This window comes from Pan paniscus, chromosome 3, assembly GCF_029289425.2.
Source record: "Pan paniscus chromosome 3, NHGRI_mPanPan1-v2.0_pri, whole genome shotgun sequence".
Taxonomy (NCBI): Eukaryota; Metazoa; Chordata; class Mammalia; order Primates; family Hominidae; genus Pan; species Pan paniscus.
The window spans coordinates 51494679-51514029 of NC_073252.2; the positions used below are offsets into that span (position 1 = coordinate 51494679).

Below are 19351 nucleotides of genomic sequence, written 5' to 3' on the forward strand. Positions count from 1 at the left end.
GCAGAATCTGCGATTTAACAAACCTTCCAGGTGATTCTAGTACACAATAAAGTTTAAGAAGCACTGCTTTATTTCCTTCTTAGCTGTCTAGAAAACCAAAGCAAAAATGAGCAAACAAGCCATGAATTCTCTTATGGGTGTGGAAGATGAAGAATTTAATGATGAGCTCATCGTTTCAGGAATGTCGGCATTTTTACAGCCAAACAAGACTGCTTGCATTGCCTGCTCCACTGCAAGCTTAATTCCTTGACATTTCTATTACTAATCAATACTTGGCTGAGTTTATTTCCAGTAACCCTAGTGTCCTAACATAGTCAGTGCTAGCGTAGAACATCACCTGAATACTTGGCAAAGTCTATTTAAAAAAAAAAATGTCTTTGATCAGATTTCCATCCACACATTTAAACACATTTAGTTGCTTTCCTTTTCTGAAACTTGACCTTCAGATGCCTTCAAAAGAAAAATGCTGCTGAAGCCAGTTGGAAAACAAATTAAAGCAAAGAATGTCTAGATAAAGGGGGAAAGTAACAGGAGCTCTTTATACTAAGAACAATTGCTGCTAATCACTATGTGCCAAGTACTGTGCTAAGCGCGTTTCCTGCATTTGCTTATTCAATCCTTGCAATAAACTTATAAGGTAGATATAATAAATCCTTTTCACAGATGATGAAACTGATGATTAAGTAACTTGTCTAAGTTCCCACAGCCAGTAAGTGGTCTGTTCCAACAGTCTTTGCTCCTAAACTAGACTAGCCTTCATCTCATTTAAACCATCTTTTTCAAGACAATATAATCTCCCTTGATCTTCTAAAATCATCCTTCGGAGGTCAGCCTTAGCACATGACACCTTGAAGCCACTGCTTGGCCAAGCTGGGCCTAGGGAGATGTTTGCTATTGCCCCTGGGAGAGGCCAGTCTGTTTTTGACTCACAAAAGACAGTTGTACCTATTTCTTTATGCAAAGTGTACTGGGTTTGCAAGAAGTTAAACATTTACATTCAGAAGGATGAGTGGAAGAGAAAAACAGAAGGTGCCAACCCTGTTGATATGAAACATATTTAAAGCCAAATGCTACAGAGCAAGAATAGCAGTTGCTGCAGGGACATTTTGAAGATGCGGTGAAGCCAGATCACTCATCACTTCAGAAAGCCCTATAAAGGCCACATCCAAAAATTGAGGCATCAAATCAAAGCTCCAGATAAAACTCCAGGACAAGGAGCTCTCAAAGAGCCGGGGAGAAACGATGGCTCTCTGCTCAATGTCAAGATGCTATGTTGGGTCATGAAGCTTTATGATACAAGGAAAAATGGAGTAGATTACAAAAAATAAAGCAATCAAACTTGGAAATTGTTAAGACTTCCTGTTCAATTTTTCCAGTAAAAAGCATTTTTCAAAACCAAAGAAAGTTTACTGTAAACAGCCCTGAAATAAAATGCAGTCAAGTGAGGCAGGTGTTATGGGTTGAATTGTGTCTCCCCAAAAAAATACCTTAAAGTCCTAACCCACAGTACCACAGAAGGTGGCCTTACTTGGAGACCAGGTTATTGCAGATGTAATTAATTAAGATGAGGTCACAGTGGCAGGCCCCCAATCCAATACCACTGGTATCCTTATAAGACAGCCATGTAAAGGCAGAGACATACAGAAAGAATGTGATGTGATGGTGAAGGCAGAGACTGGAGTTACGCAGCTGCGAGCTGCCAGTATGAGACCAGAATGTGCCTCTTCAAAACATGAAGGATTGTTGAAGACAAGAAGAAACAGATACTCAAGAGATATCTTTCCTCCATTTGCCTAAAAGCAGGACAAAGATTTATGAAGACAAAAGGTATTCTGCCCTCCTGACTACCAGGGAGAACAAAGGTTAAAGACTGAAGATAGTTTAAGACCCTTATCATCCTGACAACGGTATTAGAAGAATTTATATTAGCAAGCTGTACTAACTAACCTTTATCTGCAAGTTATTTGCCTTTCTTCACTGCCCCACCTGCAAGTTGCTGCCCACAGAGATTCAAAGGTCCTTTTCTATTGTCTTGTTACCAAAAATTTACTATTCTTTGTTGAAGATGCTATATAAGCTGAAATTCAAAGCCACCTCTGAAAACTACTCATTCTCTTGGTGTCTCCATGTATACTCAAAATACACATGTTAATAAACTTCTGTCTGGTTTTCTCTTGTCAATCTGTCTTTTGTAACAAAGGTGCTTTCCAACTAAGAACCTATGGGGATTACTGTTACTCCCCTATACCAGTAAACCACTAGAAACCAGGAAGAGGCTAAGAAGGACTCCCCTACAGCTTTCAGAGGGAGGACGGCCCTGCCCACACCTTGATTTTAGACTTCTGGCCTCCAGAACTGTGAGATAATATATTCATGTCATTCGAAACCAGCAGCTTGTGGTACTTTATTACAGCAGCCCTAGGAAACTAATACAGCAGGTAAAGGCCAGAGAAAAATACTGGTAACCAAGCGGTTCCTACAGGGCAAATCCTAGGGGCCTCGCCTAAGAGCCTCCTCACCTAGAAGGAGTCCCACTGGCTGGCAATGATCACTGTGCCTATGGAAGATGATGCACAAACAGAAGCCTCCCACCACCACCGTAGGCATGCTCTGCAGCCCACAGGGCAGTAAGGAGTAGGCGGTGCTGAACATCCACAGCAGGCAAGACTGGCAGATGCTGGGATGCCTGAGATATGCCAGGCTGACAACATGGCTTTGTTCATAATGTGTCCAAAGTTCTGAAGAAAAAGTTTATATTTGTTCTTGGGCTCACTCAAAGAAAAAATATTCATGCTTTTCAGCTTTTCTTTTTTAAATTTCTTAAAAATATTTAGGGGGTACAAGTGCAGATTTCTTACATGCAGATGGTGCATAGTGGTGAAGTCTTGGCTTTTATTAGTGTACCCGTCACCCGACTAGTGAGCCCTGTGCTCAATAGGTAATTTTCAGCCCTTAGCCCCTCCCACCCTCCCACCTTTTGAAGTGTTCAATCTCTATTATTCTGTTCTCTATATCAATGTGTACCCATTGTTTAGCTCCCACTTATAAGTGGTATTTGACTTTCTGCTTCTGAGTTATTTCACTCAGGATAATGGCCTCCAGTTCCATTCATGTTCCTGTAAAAGACATGATTTTATTTTATTTTTTTTTTGTGGCTGAGTGGCTGAGTAGTATTCTATAGTATAGTATAGTATAGTATAGTATAGTATAGTATAGTATAGTATAGTATAGTATTCTACATTCATTTTCTTAATTCAATCCTCTGTTGATAAACCTTAGGTTTATTCCATATTTTTGCTATTGTCAATAGTTCAGCTTTTCTTTTTTAAATACAGTGATTTCATCATCGGGGCAGTGTCAGAGCAAGAGGACTGGAATGTGAGAACAGAGGAGGGTGTGGGATGGAGTAGAAAGATGAATGTGATTCAGAAATCAGGGAAGACAGGGACAAACAAGCCATTGATGTTGTATTTTCCATGACACATGAGTTATAATAAGAAGCCTTGACCCCTTGGAGCGTGTGTCACTCACAGCTAGCCTGCCTTCCATTGGCTCCTGTGCCTCACCTCCTAGGTTTCTTCCCGCCTCTCCAGGATGCACTCACCTTTGTCTGACCTCTATAAAGTACGCAATTCTAAAGTGGAAAGTGGCTCTCTCTTTTCTTTCCCTCTAATCCTGCTGTGGGTTATTTCTTCCACTCCCTCTTCTGTATACAGACAAATCCCACATTATAGCTCTAGCCCAGACTTCAGTTCTGAGCACTGGTCTTGTATATTCAATGTCTCCTCCATGTATTTGTTTTGATTATCTCCTATATCAACTCATTGTTTCCTCCCAAGCTATTTCTTCCCCCTTCTGACACTTACATAGTACTTACTTGTATTTTACATATACCTGATCATTTAATCCTCAAAACCACCCTATGAGGTAGGTACAATTAATACCGTGATTTTATAGAGGAGAAAAAAGAGGGTCCAGAGCGGTTAAGACACTCGCCAAGGTCACATAGGTAGTTTGTGGCACAGCCAGGATTTGAACCTAGGCAATCTGGCTCCAGTTTCTGTGCTCATCGCCAATTTGCTCAGTTTCCTCAACCTTCCCCATCCCTGTAAAAGGAGCAACCATCAGCCACCAGAAACCTGGGAGTCCCCTTTGATTCCTTCACCTGCATTTCCCTCTGAATTCCATCTATCAGCAAGGCCTGCTGAGATTATTTTAAGAAGATAATCGCATGGGCACTCCTCCCAAGGTTCTTTGCTCCTGCTCTTGTCCAACTCACAATCATCGCTCTCCCGTACTTGAACATCTGAGTCATGTCCCTCTCTACTTCCTACTTCCCATCTCCAGCCATTTCCCACATAGCAGCCAAGGGATCTGTTAAAGATCTAAGTCAGGCCAGGTGGGGTGACACACACCTGTAATCTCTGTGCTTTGGGATGGATCACCTGAGGTCAGGAGTTTGAGACCAGCCTGGCCAATATGATGAAACTCTGCCTCTACTAAAAATACAAAATTTAACCAGGCGTGGTGGCAGGTGCCTGTAATCCCAGCTACTCAGGAGGCTGGGGCAGGAGAATCACTTGAACCCAGGAGGCAGAGGTTGTAGTGAGCTGAGATCGTGCTACTGCACTCTGGTCTGGGCAACAGAGTGAGACTCCATCTCAAAAAAAAAAAAAAAAAAATCTAAGTCAGATCTTGTCACTCCCCTATTTCACACTGAATAGAGTCCAAACTCCTTACACTGGTCCATAGGGCCCTGCATGGTTTGGCGCAACCACCTTCATGACTCTTATCTGGAGCCACTCTCTCCAGATGAGAGGTAGAGTTCCCACACTTCAGTTCTTTGAAAGTCAAGCTGGTATACAATGAACTCTTTCCCACCTTAATGCCTTGGTTTGTGTTGTTCTCTCTATCTGGAATGATTTTTACCTTCAGTCCTCTCCTTAAAGACCATCTTCTCTAACAGACCTTCTTTGGCTCTTGATCTGAGTAGGTCTTCTACTGTTATTCTGCATCTCAGCCACCTCTCCATTGTTAGGGCACTCAGCATTGAGTAATACCTCTCGCTGTTTATATCTGTCTCTCCACCCCCTCTAAAATAAAATTCCAGAAGGCAGAGACATTTGTTTCACTCATTCCTATTTATCCAGCTGGGAGCCCAGTGCTCAGTCCCCAGATAGGGGCTTAATACGTAACTGTGAATTAGTTTGCTAAGTAAGAATATGAAAGCAAGACAATGACATCTCACAGTGTGGACTTTCTCCAAGCTCTACACTAGATGTTTGGCTGCCCGATGAGTTGCTTCCTTCAAGTATCAATAGTCTAGAAATCAAAGTTCCTATTGTATTCTGGGAGATTTGGGAGATACTTCAGAAGCTGAGTGTTTTCTAGTACACTGGAGACATGAAATGCATGACTGTGTCTGGTGATTCTGTTATATCTTCCTTCCTGTCTCTCCAAGTGCTCAGGGTTTCTCTGACAAAGGTAGCAAACCCAACTATCTGGATTGAGCTTGAAACACTGGGCCTCCCCAGAGACTTTATTAACACGAACATCTTTCTCAGAATAATTTTCATGTATTTGTTTAAAGCAGATTATAAATAATTTGTATTAATCTTCTTTTGAGTCATCTAGAACCAGTATGTGTAGATTATCTCTTTGTTCTACAATCAAAGTAAAGTGCTTAACCTAGTTAAGAGTTCTTGACCAAATTCTCTTGGCCAAGGGTCACAAAGAGTTGAAGACTAACATGGCTATTCTGGCCACATACTCAGCCCTGTGCATGTGTAACTTCTGTGGGAGACGTCCCTGTCTAAGGGTCCTGCAATCTAACAGGAATATATAGAGAATTTCTATCTTCCTGGATATATGGAGAAATATAGGGAATTTGGATCACTGAAGTGCAGAATCCACATCTTCTTAAATGGCCCTTGGCTAGAGAACGGTGGCTGTCTGTCTTAGCATTCCAGGCTGATATAACAAAATACCATAAACTGGGTGTCTTATAAATAATAAAAATTTATTTCTCACAATTCTGGAGGCTAAAATTCCAAGATCAAGGTGCCAGCAGATTCGGTGTCTAGTGAAGGTCCACTTTATGGTTCACATACGGCACCTTCTGGCTGTGTTCTCACATGGCAGAAGACGTGACCAAGCTCCCTCAGACCTCTTTTAAAAAGGCAATAATCCCCACCTAACCTAATCACCCCCCAGAGATCCCATCTCCCAATCATCCTGAAGGTCGGGATTTCAACCTATGAATAAGGGGCAGGTTGGTGGGGGAGGGGGAACGACACAGACATTTAGACCACAGCACTAGCTTTGCAGGATTTGGGGACACTTACTCTATCCACCTCACTCCTATGAGGATGAGAAACCTGTGAGGGACTGGGATCAGGGATGTCTCCTGTTTGTAATATTCTGGGCAGAATACTTCTTACATAAATGGCCAAGGTAAATGATGTCTACCGGACATGATGGTAAATGCATTATTTTATGGGTTATTTATGAATTTTTTTAAAAAGCGATAATCCCAACAAGAAGTTGCAGCAAATTTAAGAATGCTTCCTAATGTAAAGTAAACCTAGAGAATGGAAACTCCTTGAACAGTCCATGTGAAGACTTCTTGGGACTCTCTGTGGCCCTTGGAGGATACTAAAGTATCATAAAAGAGAATTGTAATACCTCCCCCAATCCCCTTGTAATCTTGTATCCCTGTTATTGCTTCGTGGGACTCTTCCTGTTGCATTCAAATGTGTCTTGCCCATCTGCCTCAGGGCTTACACTTGTCATTCCGTCTGCCTGGCTGCTCTTTCCCGAGATATTCTCTCAGCTCACCGTCTCATGCCACGTTGACTTCTCCTCCTATATCTGAGCAGAAAATCACACCCCCCATCATATTTATTATCCACCTTTACTTTTCCCCAGAGCACTTAAAACTGTCTTTTTATACTGTACATTTATTTCTTCATTTATTGTCTGTCTTCCCTAATAAAATGTAGGTGCCATCCTTTTTATTTCTCTTTCTCTGCTGTGTTGCCAGAGCCAATATCTGGCATATAAAAGATAGTAAATATTAGTTGAGTGAATAAATGAATTAAAAATGCTTTCTTGTTCTACATCCTGTTTATTTCAATAATTCTCAAATGCCACTGTCAGACTTTTCAGAGCTCCATGCCATATGGTAAAAATTCTACAAATGCGATCTTCACCTTTCTTAAACCCTGTTCACATGGGGCTGTCACTACTCCTATTTAAACATGCCTCCAGAACCTATGTGAGGTACTGAATCAAACACAAAGAGTTACAAATGAAAGAAGTAAAGATCTGATAATGAAGGGATAGACTTGAGAATTTTCTCCTCTTTTGATTTATTCTCCTATAATTCATTCATGTGAGACCTGTGTATTCATTTTATTGCTCAGTACTCTATATACTTCTTTTTTTTCTAACTGCTTTACATCCACCAAAAAAATAGACTTCCAAGAGAACAAATCATACCTTCTCCACTTTACATTCCTTCCTCTCTGATCTAGAGCTTTTTATTTTCCTCTTTACCTCTGATTTACCAGGCTTTTCCAATGGTTAAACATTAGCTTTGCATACTATAGTTTTATCATGATTAAATATAAAAGAGGGACCCTCCCTCCTTCACAGTTGGGCTAACATCAGAGAATGGCAAAGAACAGCTTTTTAGTGTTCATTCCACTCATTCCTAGGAAGCCTCTCTGTTCTCACTCAGATGAGAAACTTTCCAGGCTTTGTCCCAAAACAAAGCTTAAATGTTTTGATTTGAAATCCAGGTCTAACCTGTTTTAAATCAACTTTCTGCAAAAGACCATTTGTGTGCCTGTCTGAATGCCAATATTTACCTAAAGCAGCTTCAGGGAACATGGTTTAAAACACACAGCAGACTTGAACAGCACCTAACCAGGAAAGATGCCTGTTCTGCTTGGGATGTGAAAAGTCTCTTTCAGTGAAAATAGTCACAAAGCTTGATCTTCCATTCCTGGATGTGGTAGATGGGAGGGAGACCAGAGGAGGAGTTCAGCATATTCACATGCATGAACACAGGTTTCTCCTCACACGTTTTAAATTTGCATAGCAAAGAAGAGCAATCACATCAGGAAAGAAAGGTCTAATGGGATGTCTGTGTCAAAGCAAGAAGTATGAAACTGGACAGGACACTCACAAACTCTTTGAACCCAGGAAAAACAGCATCCAAATGCCCAGGGCTGGTGTCTTCCATGGGACAGAATTTGAAAGGCATTATCTTCCCAAATTTCTCTCTCATGTTAGCACATTGCACCTTTCCTAAGAGCCTCTACCACTACTGCCATTCCTCTGGGTTAACAGTGGAAATGAGATGACTGTGTCCTCATATGTCAAACTGCACCAATCTTGTTCCCACCAGAGAGGAAGGGTTCGGGAGGGAAGGGGGCTGTGCCTTCTCTCACCATGAACACTTGATCATAGATTAGCTTTTCCTATCTGCAAGGGTCCATCCTGGCAGCCTTTCCCAACATTTCTACCACCGTGGATCCCTTTTTCAGTATCTTCTATATGGATCCCATGTTTTGAATGATTCTGCCTTGCTAATCTATATTTATTACCAAACATTAATTCATTTTCCTATTTTTCCCATATATGAAAAATATATCTAACAATCAGAGCTTCTGATCAACATAAATAGCCAGGGCCATTGGTATTAATATAACTTTATTTATTTTTAATATAATGTTAGTCAAAAATAAAAGAATATATATTGGAAACTGTGTGCCTTAATGTGAGTTATAGATGCGTAGTATAATTAGGAATGTATCTGGTCTTTGCACTGGTTCTTGGCATAGAGCTTCAAAAACCCTTGGAATTTCCTGAATGATAGGAGTGACTTTGTGATGCAATTGGGGTGACTCATGGCAGACCCTTAGATAGCCTTAGAATGATGGCTGGTCTCCAGAAAGATTAGCCCTGTGATCACAGGGTTGCAACTCTGGTCAGCCAGACCTCTGAGGAGGAAAGAGGGGCTGGAGATTGAGTTCAATCATGTAACAAATAATTTAATCAATCATTTGTGCCTACATAATGGAACTCCAATTACAGTTCTGGACACTGAGGCTCAGAGGAGCTTCCTGGTTATTGAACACACTGACACAAAGGAGGGTGAGGTGCCCTGATGCCAGAGGGAGAGGGCATGGAGGCTCTGGGTCCAGGACCCTTCCGGAGCTTGCCCATGTGTATCCCTCATAATAAACTTGCATTAATAAGGATAGCACTTTCAGTGAGTTCTGTGAATCATTCTGGGGAATTCTTTAATTTCAGAGGGTCATGAAAACTCCTAAATTTATAGCCAGTTGGCCAGAAGTGCAGGTGATTCCTGACACTTGAACTGACATCTGAAGTGAGGGCAGTTTTGCGGAGGACTGAACCCTTAATCCTGTGGAATCTGACGCTAATGCTGGGTAGTTAGTGTCAGAACTGTATTCCAGTATGCCCACTAGGAGTGGAAAGGGAGTATTTTATGTCTTTAGAAATATATATGTGTTTAAAATATTATAAAATATTGAAAACAAGAGTGGTCAGAAGGAATCTGATTGAGGACGTGACATCTCTTTTAGATGGCTGAAAGAACCATTCCAATGGGGAGAGGGGGCTATTGATGTGTAATAAAATCAGGCCCAGGAAATAGGCAGAAGCCCCTCTACAAAAACAGTTGCAGCGATATTATTTGGCAAGAAATACATTTTAGAATAAAATTAATATATTGAAATCATGCTGATTAAAACTAACATTTATTGAGTGCTCACTCCATGCCAGGCACTGCTAATACATTTTACATGAACTGGCTTAATGCTTACAAACCGTAGATGAGATAAGCACTATTACCCTACCTGTCTTATAGATGAGGAAACTGAAGTAGACAAAGACTAAGCAATTTGCGCAAGAGCCTACCTTTTAAATGATTAGGGAGTTCTGAAAGGGAGAATTACAATTTTGGTTAGACTGTTTTCATTCTGCTCCCAGCAGAGCCTGTCGCACTAGGTACTTGCTGCTTTAATTGTTTAACTGTTTTGGATGAACTTCAAAACAAAGTTAGTAGGCATTGTATTTAGGTAATATATTTTTATAAAACTTCTCTTATCCCTTGGTTGCAGAGTAGCTCTATATTCCCTTTCCTCATTTTGTAAATTAGAGTTTAGAGTGGTGAAAGGAGAATGTATCCCAAGTTAGGATGTTAATAACAGTTCATGGTGATTACAATGATTGTGAGTTAATTTAAAAAAATTCTAGCACCACTGGGTATGGTGGCTCACACCTGTAATTCCAACACTTCCGAAGGCCAATGTGGGTGGATCAGCTGAGCTCAGGAGTTCAAGACCAGCCTGGGCAACACAGTGAATTCCCATCTCTACAAAAAAAATTTAAAAATTAGCTGGGCATGGTGGGGGCATGCCTGTGGTCCCAGCTACTCGGGAGACTGAGGCAGTAGGATCGCTTGAGCCCAGGAGGTTGAGGCTGCAGCAAGCCGTGATTGCACCACTGCACTCCAGCCTGAATGACAGTGAAGCTCTGTCAAAAAAAATAAAGAAATAAAGAAAGAAAAATTCTAGTACCATAATAAAAATTCTAATTTGAGAGTTCAAACTAATAGGAATTACATTTATTATTATTCTGTAAATGTAAGTTAGGAATTGATCAAGGAGGAAAGAGCTCAGAGTATTTACATAAGAAAGCCAGCATTGTATAACAGAAGGTACGCAGAAAAAATACTGCTGTGGTAGCTTAATAAAAAGTCACATTGTAAGACATTCTAATTTGTGGGCTTCCTGAGTGCTTGCTATGGACCTACAGGCAACATATGACAAGGGACTCTAAGTCCAAGGAGTATAAACCAATAAGATATCAGGCCCTTTCATCAAGGGTGAAGTGGTAGAACATATGTCTGAACAGAGATATTCAAAATTTGCAAACAAAGGAAATACTAATGCAACACAGATTGTTGATTCATCTGAAACAATGGTAGGGTTGCAACACTCCTAGATAGAATATAAAAGACCTAAGAAACCAGCCATTCTTTCATCTTCAATGGTAATGCATTGAAATTGCAACTAATGGCTTCTCCCTTGATCATACCACTGTAATAAACTAATCATACACATAATCACGTATACAGTTTTGTAGAAATGCAATGACTTGATTGCTTATTTATGTTTGAGTGTGTATGTGGTTTTGTGTGGCAGAGAGGAAAAAAGAACACATAAAACTTTGTGATAAGAATGTTTACAATTGGAAATCTGAGGGTTTTTACCATCTTAACCATTTCTAAGTGTATAGTTCAGTAGTGGTTAGAATATTCACATTGTTTTGAAACATCTTCAGAACTTTTTCATCTTTCAGAACTGAAACTCTACACATTAAACAACTCCTCTTTTTCTCTTTCCTTATTCATTCCTAACGACCAGTCTCCTTCTGTTCCTATGAATTTGACTGCTTTGGATACCTCTTATCAATGAAATCATACAGTATTTTGTCTCTTTGGGACTGGCTTTTTCACTTAACATACTGGGCTCAAGGCTCACCCATATAGTAGCATGTGACAGGGTTTTCTTCCTGTCACACAACATGTGTTTTTAAAAGACTGAATAATATTCCATTGTGTGTGTGTACCGCATTTTGTTTATTCATTCTTCTGTCAATGGAAACTGGGCTGCTTCTACCTCTTGGCTATTGTAAAAAGTACTGCAGTGAACATGGGTGTATAGATACCTTTCTTTAAGATCCTGCTTTCATTTCCTTTGGATATATACCCAGAAATGGGATTGCTGGAGCAGTGGTAGTTCTAGTTTTAATTTTTTGGAGAATTGCTATCTTGTTTTCCATAGCAGTTCTGAGTTGTTCTTAATGTTTGCTCTCTGAGATCTCACTCATAAGTATTAGTTCTTTAATTGAGGGAGAGGAGGTAAACAGGAAAAAAAAAAAAGAAAGAAAAACCCAGAGACAGTAGGAGCCCTTCTTTGGCTAGGGCCTCTTTCTCCATGTGAGGGTTTGCCCTCCAGGCTCAGGTTAGCCTCCTGTTTTTGGCCTCTCCCCACCTCTTTCCTGCTATCTGATGCCAAATGCTACCATCCCTGATGTAGCCATACTCCTAGCCCCTGTGGTAGGCAGAACAACAGCCTCCTAAAATGTATACACCATAATCCTTGGGAATTGTCAATGTATTGTGTTTCATGATGAAAGAGACTTTGCAAACATAATTAAGGTTTCAGACCTTAAAACACAGGGATTAGCCCGTGTTATCCAGGTGGGCCCAATTTAATCACACGCGCCCTTAAAAGCAGAGAAATGTCTTCAGCTGGAGGGAGAAGAGAATGGCAGAAAAGAGATCCCCCAGAAAGAAAAGCCAAAGAGATTCCAAGCATAAGAAAGATTTGATGCATCATTGCTGGTTCTGAGATGCAGGGGCCACATACAAGGACAGGCAGAGACCTCCAGGAGCCAAAGACAGCTTTTGCTGGCAGCCAGCAAGCACTAAGAACTCAATTCGACGACTACAAGGAACTAAATTCTACCAACAACCTAAAAGGGCTTGGAAGAGGATTCTTCCCAAAGTCTCCAGAAAGGAACGCAGTCCCAACAACGCCTTCATTTTAGTGCTGTGTGACCCATTTCAGGCTTCTAACATATAGAACTGTGAGATAATAAATGGATGTTGTTTTAAATTGCTAAATTTATGATAATTTGTCACAGCTGCAATAGGAAATGAATACACCCTTGATCACACGCACTTGGGTCTCTCCTAGCCCTTCAGAAATATGCCACGCCTTTGAAGGTGTCAGCAGGAGAGCCTGCCCAAATAATTCCATGTCAATTTACTCATGGGCGAGGGCCAGAGGGTGACTTTTTTTTTTTAACACCAGCATTTTGGAGAGATGCTTTTTTCATCTGATTCTATGATATGTTCATAAAAGCAGCAGGGATTTCAGATGAAAGATGAGAGATTAGCCTCCTAGCCAGTGAGAAGGGAGTAACTTGGGCCAAACAAAGCCTTCCAACAGCACACCTTCCATCCATACGCCAGGCCAAGGGATGGTCACATCTCTGCACAGGCTTTTCTTTAAACTTGCCCTCCCCCTTACTTATAAAATATAATGTATGCTCATGATTAAAAAAAAAATCAAACAGTACAGAAGGTGATATATTGAAAAGTAAAAGTCCTTTCTCACAATTCCACCTTTCCACAAAGTTTTGATGTAATAGTCTTTCTGTAAATTTTTTATTTTCTTTGTTCTTTCTTTTAAACAGAATCCCTCTGTACATATTATTCTATAAGTTGATTTTTTAAAGTATTACATCTTGGGACTTTTTTAATGTCAATTCACATACAGCTGATCCACTTTTTTCCCATTCATTTTAATGATCACATAAAAATTCCTGTAAGTTATAAATGAGTAATTTACTTATTCCTACCCTATCGATGGACATTTATGCTGTCTGCATGTTTGTTTTCATTAATACAAACAAATGTACTTGGGCCCCTATTTTTTCAACCTTATGCAAGTTTATCTATAAGATACATACCCACAAGTGGAATTACTGGGTTTAAAGGACATGTGCATTTAAGGACTGAGAGATATTGCCAAAATACTATCCAAAAGTGTACCAAATTTACTCTCCCATGAAGAGAGAATAAAAATATCACCTTGCCACATCCTCTACATTACTTTTTTTTTTTTTAACCTTCACCAATCTCTTAAGTAGAAAAGTGTTTCTTATCATGATATTTATGTTTTCTTCAATTCTGAGATGCAGGATTTTTTTTTTTTTAATAGATAGGGTTTCACTCTGTCACCCAAGCTGGAGTACAGTGGCATGAACATGGCTCACTGCAGCCTCCACCTCTTGGGCTTAAGCGATCTTCCCACCTGAGCCTCCCGAGTAGCTAGGACCATGGGTACGCCCCATCATGTTCAGCTAATTTTTAAAGTTTTTTTTTTTTTTAAGAGACTGGGTCTTGCCATATTACCCATGCTGGTCTCGAACTTCTGGGCTCAAATGATCCTCCCACCTTGGCCTCCCAAAATGCTGGGATTATAGGTGTGAGCCACTGTGTCCAACCTTGTAGCACCTTCTGATGTTATTGGACATTTATAATTCTTTTTATGTCCTGTTTATGTCCCTTACAACTTTTTCTGTCAAGTTCATTTTTTAAACCAATTTATTCAAGTTATTTGTATGTTAAGGAAATAAGTCTTCTGTCTAATGTGCTGCAAATATTTTTTCCCTGCCAGCTGTCTTCTGCCTCTACCAATGGGATTGTTGGCTGTCATAGTTATAAACTTGTACGTAGTTAAAATAGATCAATATTTTTCTTTTAGGCGTTGGGTTTTGTATCACAGTTGTAAGCACCTTCCCCACTCCAAGATTATTCTTCAATCCATTCATATTTCTTTCTCTTTTTCTATTTTTTTGAGATGGAGTCTCACTCTGTCTCCCAGGCTGGAGTGCAGTGGCATGATCTCAGCTCACTGCAACCTCTGCCTCCCAGGTTCAGGTGATTCTCCTGCCTCAGCCTCCTGAGTAGCTGGGATTACAGGCATCTGCCATCGCACCGGGCTATTTTTGTATTTCTAGTAGAGACAGGGTTTCACCATGTTGGCCAGGCTGGTCTCAAACTCCTGGCTTTAGGTGATCCACCCACCTCGGCCTCCCAAAGTGCTAGGATTACAGGTGTGAGCCACCACACCCGGCCCATTCATATTTCATCTTCTTCATTTCTGTATTTTATCCACATGGAAGTTATTTTATTGTAAGGAGAAAAAGGAATACAGATTTACTTTTTCCCCAAACAGCTAGAAGTTTTCCTAACATTTATTGAATAATCCATCTCTTCTCTGATATGTCATCTTTTTCATATAATAAATTCCCAAATTACATACTAAATTTATTATCTGATTTTGACCTTTCCGCTTTGGTGTCATCATAAATTATTTTAACTATGTAACTTTACAATGCATTTTTAAAAATATTTTATTATTTTTGACATCCTCTGGCTTTTCTAGCATGTTAATTTTGCCAGATAAACTTAAAAACTTTCCTAAAATTTTCCTTGCTATCTTGACCTTCTGTGTTTTGGTTTGACTCATATATGTTACTGTGTTGTGAAGGCTTAATTTTTACTTACCCAGATAGATGCCATGATATCCCACCTTTGCCTTGAGCTGAGATCACACTAATCTATTAAAAGAAAACAATTAGTAAATGGTATCAATATGTGATTCAGGACACAATAATCTCAGTCCAACCCTTAATCTTGAATCCAGAAAACAGATGTCAACATTCACAGAAAAACCTTCTCAGGAAGAGGATATATCTGACATTGGGTATCCCATCTGCTAAACAAACATTTACTGAGCATCTACCATATGCAAGGGACTGTGCTAGACCTGTGAGGACTTCAAGACAAGAGACAGAAAAAAATCTTTGTACTTAAGATGCTTACAAATATACTTCCTGAAAAGCCAATTTTTGACTTATTTAAAGTTCAGGAGAACTCTGCTGACTACTGACAGGCTACCACTACGGGGATCAATAACAACAAAAACACAGGATTTTGCTCCTCCTCACCAAATCAACACAAAGTTTAGCTGCCTTCAGTTGGATTCCTTGTGCTTGATTGTGAAACTTCATGTACATTTTACAAGGCTCCAAGCCTACAGTCTGTTATAAAGACACGTCTGCTCTTTGAGGAGGTGGTCCAGTCCTTGGTGGGGTGCAGAGGTGAAAGGGACAGTTCTTTGATTGGGAAGCCAGACACATTTTTCTTAAACAGATATTATTCAAACATGCTGGCATATCTCCAGGGTTGATTTAGAAATGCAAGTTGCTCCCACCCTTCCTGGGAACAAAATATTCTAAAAATTCCCTGACACCCCCAGAGCAAAGTTCAATGGGAAATTACACTATTAGTCTCTGGAAATATTTCACCTTGGTTTTTTCAGGCTCTCTGTAGCCTAGGGCAGTCAACTCTCCAGTTAGAGTCTAATACTGCATCTCTCTAAATACATGCTCTTTGACTTATGAGGGGTTACAGCCAGATAAACTATTTTGAAGTCTAAAAATCAGAAGTCAAACCATCTGTACAGTGAAAACAAGGCATTATTAGTTCTCATTTTGCCTCTTAAAGCTAAACACAATTTCTTTGGGCCTCAATTTCCTCATCTGTAAAAAGTGAAGAAGGGGGTGTTGCCAGCATTGAACGAGGTCAGTTTCACAGGGCTGGAGATTCTTCTAATCTGTGTGCACTGGTGCACGGTAGATATTAAAAAAAAAACTTATTGATTAAATGAATGATTTAATACAAGCCGCACAATCATCCAGTGAGTTAGGTATTACATCTTCGTTTTGCATATGAAGAAGCTGGAGCCCAGAGAGGTATGGTAATGTCCCACAGTCACACAGCTAGTGAGTGGACCCCTACTGCATCCAGGCAGCTAGACTCTAAAGGTATGAACCTAACCCCCATGTTTCTGCCTTAATCTGCTGCCTGGCCCACACCTGACCAAATCTGACACTTAATATGCGTTGATCCAGCAGAACTGGAAAATTATTAAGAATTATTACTAATCTATCATTTAACTTTTAAGATGTAAAGAATTACTCCACAGCGAAGGCCAAATGACTTAAACAGAATTTCAATATATCCTTTCCTGAAAGGGATTACATCATTTCCTTTTACTTCCTCCTCTACGGTTATTTCTAAACAGGTTTCTCTACACAACCACATAGTTCTGGGAACAAGATTCTGGTTTTCTTTACATTTAAAAATTCCCTTTCTGGTCAGTCTGAAGTTTTCCGTCTTCGTGAAAACCAAAGGTGGTATCTTCATGGAGTAACGTTTTAATTAGTTACATTTTAAAAAATGATGTTGATGAACATAGTAAATGTATCTTTCCCGGAGGGCAGGGTCTTGCTGTCAGTGCTGAACACAAATCCTTGGAAAGAATTCGGCCTGGGCTATGCAATTTCTTATCAGCAGCCAGAGGGGCCTCCAGCGACCCAGAACCTCCCAGTACCTGCATAATTTCCTATATATGGTCATCTGCAATCAAGTATCCAAATCTCCCACCTGGTGACTCAAATACCAAGGGAATGATTCATATCTAGTCAATAGGATTCGGTTGCAAAGAAAACGGTTAGTCTTTTCAGGAAAAAGCAAACTTCTTGAACTTCCAACCCTCAATATGCAAATCCACTTTTTTCTACCTTCTAAAAAAAATAAGTAAAATAAAATAAACTGCCTATGTGAGGGGGAGAAGATGCTCACAGGATGGGTGCGATTCCAAGTCCACAGAGCAGACCTCTGAGCCAGCCCCGTCTGCCATGCCGGGGACCCGAGGAACCTTCCGACTCCCAGCTTTTTTCTGTCCCCTAGACCTTTAGGAGTGGGGAGGCCGAGATGGCTAAGTGGATCCCTTACGCTGCTAGCTGTAATAAGCGAAGCTTTCAGGGAGCGAGGACAGCTGAGTATCAGCTTGGGCCCCACCAAGACCTGGGTGACCCTCCCATGGCACGGCACTTTCCCCGCCGTGGGCCCAGTCTCCTCGACTCTGAAATGCGGGACTGAGGTCCCTCCAGCTCCCCACCCACGCAGCTGGGTTGGGGCCGGGCGCGGGCGCCAGCCGCCAGCCCTGCCCAGGGTCGAGCTGCACTCGCGGGGGAACTGGGCGAGGCGCCGCGACCTCCCCAAGCCACCCGTCAGCAGGCGGCGGTGGGCGAGGCTCGCGGGGACGCGCCGGGAGGCTGAACTTACCCCAAAGCGCGGTGGGGGAAACTGGTGTGCGAGTAAACTGCGAACAAACTGCGAGCGAAGGTGTCAGCCCCGGGCGCAGGTGCTCCGCGCTGGCTCCGGGTCCGGATCGCGACCGCACCCCTTCCTCCTGCCCCTCCTCCGGCCTCTCGACTCCACCTGATTGCGGCCCCAGGCCCCGGGAAAGGGAAGCCGCGCCCTGCTGCCACCGGGCTCTATCCCTGTACACAGGCGCCCCAGCTCTGCTCCCTCACCGGTCTCTAAGCTTCCCCACCCTTTTCTCCCTACGCCCTCATTTCGCTCTCGGTTTCCACTACACCTTTACTTTCTCAAATGTACTGCAATGCTTATTTTGTTCTAGGCAGTGTGGATTCGGAGATTAGACTGTCCCTATACCTAAGGAACTCACTGCGTGGCATAGGTGGCGGACACCTAACATTAATAACATTGATCTGGCATTTACTTTGTACCAGGCACTGTTCTAACTTCTTTAAGAATATGCGCGGATTTATTAGGTCGGTGCAAAAGTAATTGCGGTTTTTGCCATTAAAATGGCTCCGACAACAACTCTATGAGGTAGATACTATTATCCCCATTTTATAGATGAGGAAATTGAGATACAGAGACGTTGGGTAACTGCAGCCAATTTACACAGAAGGTAAATGCCAGAGCTAGTGTTTGGAACCCAATTATTTCAGTAATTCCTCTACTAAACGTGTTGACCCTCTGGTATGAGGATTCCAACCAAAGGCTCAGGGAGACGGTAACCTGGAAGGGCATTCTAGGCATTTGGAAGAGCAAAACAAATCATCGAGGCTAAAAGGTTAAAGCCCTACTCGTATGAGGGAATTATGAGCAGTTGTGTGCTGAAGGATGTAGAAAAAGTTACCATGTATTGAGTATCAGGCATTGAAGTGCTTGAATACCTTACCTCTTTTATCTTCAAGGGAACTCTAGGAGGTGCTATTTTTATCACAATTTGCAGAAGAGAAAACTGAGTCTTAGAAAAGTGAAGTGATTTATCCGAGACCACATAAGTAAAAAGTATTGCTTGCACTCAGTCATCACTGGGCCCCTTATGTATTCACCCGAAGGATTTGAAAACTTACCTCCACAAACACCTGCACATGGATGTTTATAGTAGCTTTACTCCTAAGTATCAAAAGTCGGAAGCAACCAAGATGTAATTCGTAGGTGAATGGATAAATAAACTGTGATACATCTATACAATAGAATTTTATTCAGCACTGAAAAGAAATTAGCTATCAAGCTATAAAAACACATGGAAGAAACTTAAATGCATATTATTAAGAGAAAGAAGCCCATTTGAAAATGCTACACACTATGATTCCAACTATATGACATTCCAGAAAAGGCAACACTATGGAGACAGTAAAAAAAATCACTGGTTTCTAGGAGTTGAGAGGAGGTAGGGTGAACAGGTGGAGCACAGAGGATTTTTAGAGGATAAGCATGGCTGGAGCTGCTTGAGTGTGAGTTGAAGAGATAACAGTCTTGGTCCTTAAGGCTGAGTCCTGGGACCTA

At 41.1% G+C, this 19351-nt stretch overlaps 1 protein-coding gene across 1 annotated transcript in view; it reads right to left on the minus strand.

Annotated features, from left to right (window-relative positions):
• ANXA3 (annexin A3) overlaps window positions 1-18060 on the minus strand; it is a 58774-nt gene extending 40714 nt beyond the window's left edge. Inside the window, exons 1-2 of the mRNA XM_003832279.5 lie at window positions 17810-18060; window positions 15182-15234 (exon numbers count right to left, since the gene is read on the minus strand). Coding sequence (XP_003832327.2) covers window positions 15182-15196 — 15 coding nt within the window. The 5' untranslated portion in view covers window positions 15197-15234; window positions 17810-18060. The remainder of the gene's footprint in view (window positions 1-15181; window positions 15235-17809) is intronic.
• Window positions 18061-19351: the final 1291 nt, after the last annotated feature.